The 8,036-nt window shown below is 29.8% G+C and overlaps 1 protein-coding gene across 1 annotated transcript; it reads left to right on the top strand.

Annotated features, from left to right (window-relative positions):
• The first annotated feature begins 451 nt into the window (after nucleotides 1-451).
• On the top strand, nucleotides 452-1,655 carry LOC108773851 (uncharacterized). The gene is made up of 5 exons (XM_018539799.1): nucleotides 452-547; nucleotides 963-1,107; nucleotides 1,221-1,330; nucleotides 1,428-1,501; nucleotides 1,574-1,655. The coding sequence occupies exons 1-5, from the start codon at nucleotides 452-454 to the stop codon at nucleotides 1,587-1,589; spliced, it is 441 nt and encodes a 146-aa protein (XP_018395301.1). The 3' UTR covers nucleotides 1,590-1,655.
• Nucleotides 1,656-8,036: the final 6,381 nt, after the last annotated feature.

Raw genomic sequence — 8,036 nt, 5'->3', positions numbered from 1 at the left:
AACTGAAACGTACCCTTTTCGGGACTCGGTCTCTAGATCTCGGTATCGGCTGCACCAATTTTATTCGGACTGGTCGCAATCGAAAGATACCGATGACATTATATAATAAAAGTGTTTTTAGATTTTTGATTGTGCTTTTAAATTCTGAGTAATTTTAATCTAAAGTTTCAAGATGCGAAAACTCGAGATAAAGCTAGTGGTAGCGTCGTGAATTTGACATCGACATGAACATATACACGCATCAAGTATCATGTCATCATGTCAAACGGTTATATTTTTATTTTATGCACTTGGCGTCGCGACGCTACCGCGTCGCTTGATATAATATAAAAGCTGCATAGCATGAGAGACAATATTTATATTATGATATTTTCATCAGGTTTCATGGATGAAATTTAAAATGCCATCAATTGCCAATAAGTATTCTATATCAGAATGCATGAGTATTACAATGAACAATCGAAGAAAATGGATGATGGAAAATGCTGTTTCAATAGATGAAATATTAGATGAGTTTCCTCGATTAGGCGATTTTTCTGGCGAAATGGTAAATAATAATGCCTTAATTTTACAGCTTTTTTTTTATATTGAAGAAAATATATTTAAACCTCTCTACGAAATTTTTCTTTGTGTTCTACACTTATTGTTAACGGGTTACATCTGACTGCCAACATTACCAGTTGATCAATTTGATATAAATCTAATTGATTAGTCGAGTCGAAAAAGTTTAATCGCTATGAATGATTGTGGTTAATCACAATGTGGTCAAAGGGAACGCTTCTACTGCTAACTAAATATAATATTAAGAGAAAATCCTATATTTCTATAAAAATATGCACAAAGGTTCAACTAAATATATTTCTTCTTTTCTATAATTGTATATTATGAATATTTTTTGTGTTTCAAGAATATATCTGATGAAAATTTATTACTAAATATATTTGATCCACATATTTTTGTAGATTGATGAAGAATTTGAGAGACTACACAAAGGGGCCTCTGATAGATTCTTAGCAAGATTTGTTTCGTTTTATGTACCAAGAATCCTTATATATTGCAGTACAGCAAGACCAGAGTTATTTAGAAAATCAGCTTTTATTAAAGATGGTAAAATTTCATTGCAATTGGCGAAAAAAATTCTGTTTCCTTATCTTTAACTTCATAATTATTATAATAATAGATGTTAGACATTAAAATATTAAATTATTATGTTTGTTTAGATGCTCTTCGTGCCTTAACTCTTTTGGCAGATTTACTTCCTGTATCAAATGCTGTAAGAGAGGGAAAAAGAAAAAGAAAAGGAACAAGCATGGAAAACTTATCAAAAGGAGTAAATATTTTATATCTCTTATTTTTGTAATTTGGCAAGCATAAATTGATGTGTAACTGTTAAAACATTATTTAAATATTTATATATTTTATTTTAGAAAAATATTGATTGGGAGAACATGAAATTTACCCTGCAACATTTCCAAATCCTTCTTTACTACGAATATGGCCTGTAAGTTTGGTTTATTCATTTAAATTTATATCTTTATATATTTATTTGCTAACAGTAAGAACTTTTTTTCAGGAAGGAACAAACATAGAAGCACAAGCTAAGAAGATTAGAAGTGAAGCCAATGCGGTCCTATCCAATCCTATATTATTTTAATGAAGGGACAGCTTGAACAGTATTTCATTCAGGCTGACAATCATACTTTTACTTTGAATAATAACTCATCTATCATAGCACTTGATTTGTTATTTAAAACATATTATGTTTTTGACGTGAAGTGTCCAGACACACTAATTTATTTTTTCAATTTTTTAGAAAACTATTGTTTTAAAATATCAAACAACATACAACATGGTTTCGTATCTTCTACTCATATTAATATTTCTAATATTACGTTAGATAATGTTGCATAACATTTACAATCTTATGTTAAATTAAGATGCAACATGCGGTTTCATATCTTCGACATATTAATATTTTTAATATCATAATACATTGAATAATATTGCACATCATTTACATTCTTACGGTTAATTTTTTAAATTTATTCCTCTGACAAGTTTTTACTTCTCAATATATTTAAACTATTGATGTAAAATGAATCCGTTTTTCTTTTTTATAATTATTTTCTAAAAATTTTATTTTATAACAAATCAGATACATGTTTTGTTATCCCAAAGACATTCTGCAGAACGTTTTAAAGATATTGCAATATCCCTAGAACGTTCTGCACCTACCTGGGATATCTGTGCTATACGGGTACTCTTATTGTATTTATTATAAGTAACCAAATAAATAAAGTAACCAAATAAATTTAACATATGTAGCATTTATTTGGTTACTTTCAAATTATTTTTTAATATGTAAAATTTTTATAAATATAGAGGAGAGGCCCCTATTATGAGATACCGAGTTCATTTTGTGTAATTACTAAATGTTTATTGGTAGAATTAAAAAAAATAATAGGTCATTTTGAAGAGAATTTAATAAGCTTTAAGATAGTGTTATGTAAAATTTAATTCAAATTTTATTTTATTTTTTAATTAAAGAAATGTAAAAGGTGAACAAATCGCAAAGTCGAAAAATTGTGCTCCTAGTATGAGATATCCCGAGAAATCGATAATAAAGCACAAAGTACATCAGTATTAGAATTAAAAAAACTTTATTTGATGTTTCTAACATATCAACGAGTACAGCCTATGCGCGTAAATTGAGCATGTGAGGCATTGTATTCAGGATTTGTCTACAGTAATAATTGGAATGAAGTATTACAGAAACAGACCCTCAATGTTCATTCCGGTTATTCTTTTTATTATTGTACAATAACATTTATACTTTAAACATCGATTTTCACTTGGGCACAGAAGTATAAATTATTTCATATTAGAAATATCCTGGGTATCTCATATTACGAGTATCACGTCTTACAATTTTACGATTATCAAATCTAACTTCTTTAATTAAACAATTCAACATATTTCGTATTTTTCTATCAGTACGATCTTACTCTATTACTACATGAAGAATTTATTGCCAAATAATTACTTATTAAATAATAAACAAAGATTAAAGGCTTATCTCAATGAAACTTGAAAACATTCAAACTCTAAAATTTTATTTTACAATTACTGTAGGCATAATCTAACAATGAATTTTCCACTAAATAGTTTTCAATCCAAGAGCAATAATTTCATAATAGAATCAACAGATAACATTTATTAGTTTAGCAGAAACACCGCTATCTCATGTTAAGCGCCTATCTCATAATAGGGGGCTTTCCTCTACATATAAATTATATGAAATTAATATTAATTTTAATATCAATTTACCATTTTTTTCTTTTCTTTGCACAGCATAATTTTCAGCATATATCAACCAACAATAATAGTACATAATCATAATGTTATAACTTATATTCAAGAATGAAACTATGACATGTTGTATATGTTATAATAGTTAAATTGTTGAATAAAAAATTATAATATTAAGATTACTTCTATTAATTGATGTTTGCTGAAATATTTATTGAATTCAACAGTTCACGTAACTGGTTTTGCAATTCAAAGTCACTGTTCTAATAGTGTTATTACATATAATATTTTATTTATTGAAATAGTCAATATTACTAATTCTTTTAGTTAAATTGTATTGGTTTACACTGTTACACTTACTGAATTAAATAGTTCACATAACTGGTTTTGCAGTAGACAGTCACTATTTTTAATAGTGTAATATTACTTTTCGAAATAGTCAATATTATCAGCTAATTCTTTCAGTGAAATTTTACTGATTTACAGTGCTATACTTATAACTCCTACCATCAGTGACTATATGTACTATTTTCCAGTGATAATACACTGATTCACTTTTAGAGAGTAGGTCATTTTTGTGTGTTAAACATCCTAAAAATATTTTAAGATATCCGCTGGATAAAGACAGGACGAAATTTGGTTATTCAGAAACATTCTAATAATATCTGAACGTTAATGTCCTATGAATGTAGAATAAGCGGACGTACGAACATCCTCAGCATATCCTAAATACCTTCTAAATTTATTCAGATACGTACTCAGGATGTTTGAAAATCCCTTGACATACATTCGTAAGATGTACCTAGGATCAATTTTTGCTATATGGGTTGGTGGCTCGGGATAAGAGACTTGTAGTGTCTTTCAATTTTTGAACATGGCCGAAGGCTCTACCGCGTCTCCTGATAAAGATAAAGTATAAGTACGTAAAAATAAAAATTTAGAAAAAATTTTATTCAAAAGATTAATTTAATTGATACTGTCGATTTTCCTACAAATTGCTACAATTGTTAAAAATACGTCACATTTGTCATTTTTTTTGTCACTTTTGCTGGAAGTGTAATAAAAAAATTCCTCATTTTTAAATTTTTCAACATTATAGGAGAGAAGCATGTCACAATTAACACGTTTTGTTAAATTATTAATATTTGTATAAAAAATTTTTTTAAATAAAAAAATTATTATGTAAAATGTTATTTAAAAAGCTACTTAGGAATATATGTAGCTATATGTAGCAATATGTGTATGTTTTCTGAGCCAGTATTATACATATACATATAGTACAATAAAACATTGAAAAGTGTTACTCAGTTCGCTTTAAAAATCTGAAACAATGTAAAGACAAAAATTTATCAAAAATAGTGGAAAGTGAAAACTTTATAAATATCTACAATCTATGAGTTGATAACTTTAGACTTTGAAAATGCAAAAACTATTAATATTTTATATTTATTAATACATTTTATGTCTCCAAGAAAAATATTTGTATCTGGTAAGCATAACTATAAGGCCTCTATCAGAGCAGCTAAGAATATCAATGAATGTGTATGATTAACAAAAAAAGTCAATAAAAAGCCAATAGTCATAGATCAATATTTATAGTCGATTCACATATTCGAAACGATCTTAAGATGTTAAAAAAAAAGAAAATTAATCGTAAATAAAAATTTATGCTTTACTACGTCATTTTTTATTAAATGAAAATTTTAATGGCGCGCGCGAAGCGCCATTAAATTTATGTAGTTATGTTATGCAGTTATGTTATGTATTATGCAGTTATGTTCTAGTAAATAATAAAAAGCGAGGAAAGTGTAAAGCCTAATCGAGTCTTGAAAACAAGATGTTAATGTTTATTATATTGTGTGAAATTTATATACTGCGTATGTAGTCCCCCCCGCGACGCTGATAGACTCCCGTAGTACAGCATTTGTCGAATTCCAACGCTTAACAATCATCTGATTGAAACAAAAAAAAATAAATAAAAATGCTGTTATGCCTCCAACCGTCATTGGAAGGGGTAACTACGGGAGATGCCTTTTGATCGGAGTGATGGAGACAATCAATTTGACGTTCGTGTTTTTTAATTGAGTAAATTCACGTTAGCTTGACTCGCTTCCTTGCGTATTATCATGAAGGTTAGATTGTGGTTCTTTGCGAATTAATATATATTTTTTTGTAATTTAATTTTGCTGAAGATGACTGGAATTCAGTCGAAACGTACGATATTGTAATTTTTAATTTTAATCTTTATATATATATTTTTTGGATAATTAAACATCTCCATATCAACGCATTGTCAACCGCGTAGACATTAATTTACTCTCACTCGCCCTTTTTAATATTTGATTATTTAATATATGATATATTTTAATAATATGTAAAAATTAATGACTGACGTATAAAAGAATATTTTTAAAATTTATGTCTTATGTATCCAATAGCCTATGTATTGTAAATTTAACGCCAGGAGATGCGATTTTATTTAACGTTTGCTGTGCAACGGCCTCGTTCGTCTATTCAGTTTGTCGTTTTCTATACATTTGACGTTTTACGTCGCTTTCAACCGACCTCTGCTTCGCATAAGTTTTACATAATCATTCGAATAATAACCTTCAGAGACCACCCTCGTAAAAAAGTACTACTACCCAGGTAACAATTGGTGAGCGCTCATAATTACTCTCACGGCATGATTGTCATGAGTTCGTGCAATAACGCATCCATGTTACTCTCACTAAGTGAGAGAAGCACGAGTACGTGCGTAAAAGGTAGCATTATACAGTCATGTGTGAAGGAATATATTTACATAAAATTCACGTTATCTTCACGCATGATCATCATACGTGCGTGCAAAAACGCATTCATGTTGCGTTCATGCATGCAGTAATAAAAATCGCGCGCTTTCCGCCATCTTATCATACGCCGAGCTGATTATCATTGAATTATTTTGTTAAAATAACAAAATACAATTTTTTTGTTAAATGAACAAAATATTGTAAATTTTTTTATTTAACGATACAAATTTATTTGCTTACTTACTTTTTGTAAATAACAAGGTAAAATTTTGTTGCCATTACAAAATAAGTGTTCTTTTAGTAATTTTAACAAAATAATCTGTTTGGGTAGATAAAATAGTTTTATTAAAAGTATATATAGAACATTCGAAACATCTCTGTCAATAAGGTAACAGTGGAGCAGTACGTTAAGTGAACGACTCAGAACTGGACCGTGGATCGAGTCACAAGTTCAAATCCTATCAGACTTAAAAGTTTTTTCCTAGGTATTATTAGTCAGTTCAGGACTTAAGGGGAGGACACAAATGATGGAGAAAGAAATCTAATTTTTTTTTTTGTGCGCGTCCGCATGCGTGAGAGCAATATGGTATTCAAATGAGGACACAACTGTCATGCGCATGACACTCACGCGTGCGGATAATCTTGCACGCATGAATGCACTGTGAGAGCATTGTGCGCGCATTTTGTTATCTGGGTAGTGTCACTGTTGGTACGAGTAGTAATCAGTAGTAACACTACTCGTGATTAGTAGTATAGAAGTGCAGTATTAAATTTACTACTAGTGGCACTAATAGTATCACTACTGGGAGTAGTGCAATTTACAGTAATCGCATTCCCGCATTTGCGGAAATTATTTTAATACAAATTTGAATTAAAAAATCGGTTTTAATCAATTATTTTAATCATTTCGTATTTTTAATCAAAATTTTTTTATATCTTTTTTTTTGCGAATTTACTTCTGCATATTGCACTAATAGTGACACTAGTAGTACTTTTTTACGAGGGGCACCTCGCATATCGTGGAAAGGGAAATCGACCTTAGAGTTTTATTTCCATATGATTTACGGATGTACGCATAGACAGTGATGTCGTTTATCATATTCGCAAAGTGTGTAACAATTTATGTATAGCAATATGATTTTACAGACACGTACAAAATCATTCACCATAAATTTACATATATCTGTGTATTACACACAGGGTGTTCAAGGGTAACCGTATTGCAACTTCATGAAAAACTAGATAATGAAAGTGCAAACCATTTCTTTTCGTGAAATAATTTCTTAAGTATAAACGTTTAAAGTTTGACTAATAATAAGCGTTGGTTCCGGACTTCACAATTTCCATCCATGGCTTCACTGTATCTATTAGAATGCGCAAATACATTTCTTTTGTGACAGAGTCATCTGAAATCAGCATTTAAGAATTAAGAGCTTTTTTAAGAACGACTGGAACTCGTTAAGACAGAGTCAGATCTACAGGATAAGTACCTTAAACCTTTCAGAACTATCTGGAATAGGCCAGCAAATCATACATATCACTAGAAAAATGTCTTTTTCGGGGGTCTTAAAAATTGTTTATAAAATTAACAAATAATTTTTGTCATCTGAACTCTTCGGAATTTGTTAGGACAGAGTCAGATCTACATGATAAGTACCTTAAACCTTTCAGAACTATCTTAGGTAAATATACAGAATACCCTCTCCACCTCCGATTTCGATAAAATTAGGCTCATTCGACGCGTTTTTGCATAAAACGAAAGAATTTTGAAGAAATAAGTGTCGCTCTGCTCTACGAACCGAGATATTTAACGTTAAAGTTGACGACTATTCAGGTTAGGAAATCTGTCATACCGACATGTATTTAGTACTACGAGTATGCTTTCTTCATGCTATCTGACCTCGTGTACACGCACCGGCAGAAATGCTGTCCCTCGGC

This window comes from Cyphomyrmex costatus, unplaced genomic scaffold (genome assembly GCF_001594065.2).
Source record: "Cyphomyrmex costatus isolate MS0001 unplaced genomic scaffold, Ccosl1.0 scaffold2224, whole genome shotgun sequence".
NCBI lineage: Eukaryota > Metazoa > Arthropoda > Insecta > Hymenoptera > Formicidae > Cyphomyrmex > Cyphomyrmex costatus.
The sequence above is the reverse complement of the archived record's forward strand: the minus strand, read 5'-3'. Positions and strand labels throughout refer to the sequence as shown.

Excerpts from the sequence above, each read along its gene's own strand:
- LOC108773851 (XM_018539799.1), top strand. The coding sequence starts at position 452 with ATGAACAATCGAAGAAAATGGATGATGGAAAATGCTGTTTCAATAGAT. Across the intron at positions 1,108-1,220 it reads ATCAGCTTTTATTAAAGATG|ATGCTCTTCGTGCCTTAACT; the intron begins GTAAAATTTCAT and ends ATGTTTGTTTAG. Across the intron at positions 1,331-1,427 it reads TGGAAAACTTATCAAAAGGA|AAAAATATTGATTGGGAGAA; the intron begins GTAAATATTTTA and ends ATTTTATTTTAG.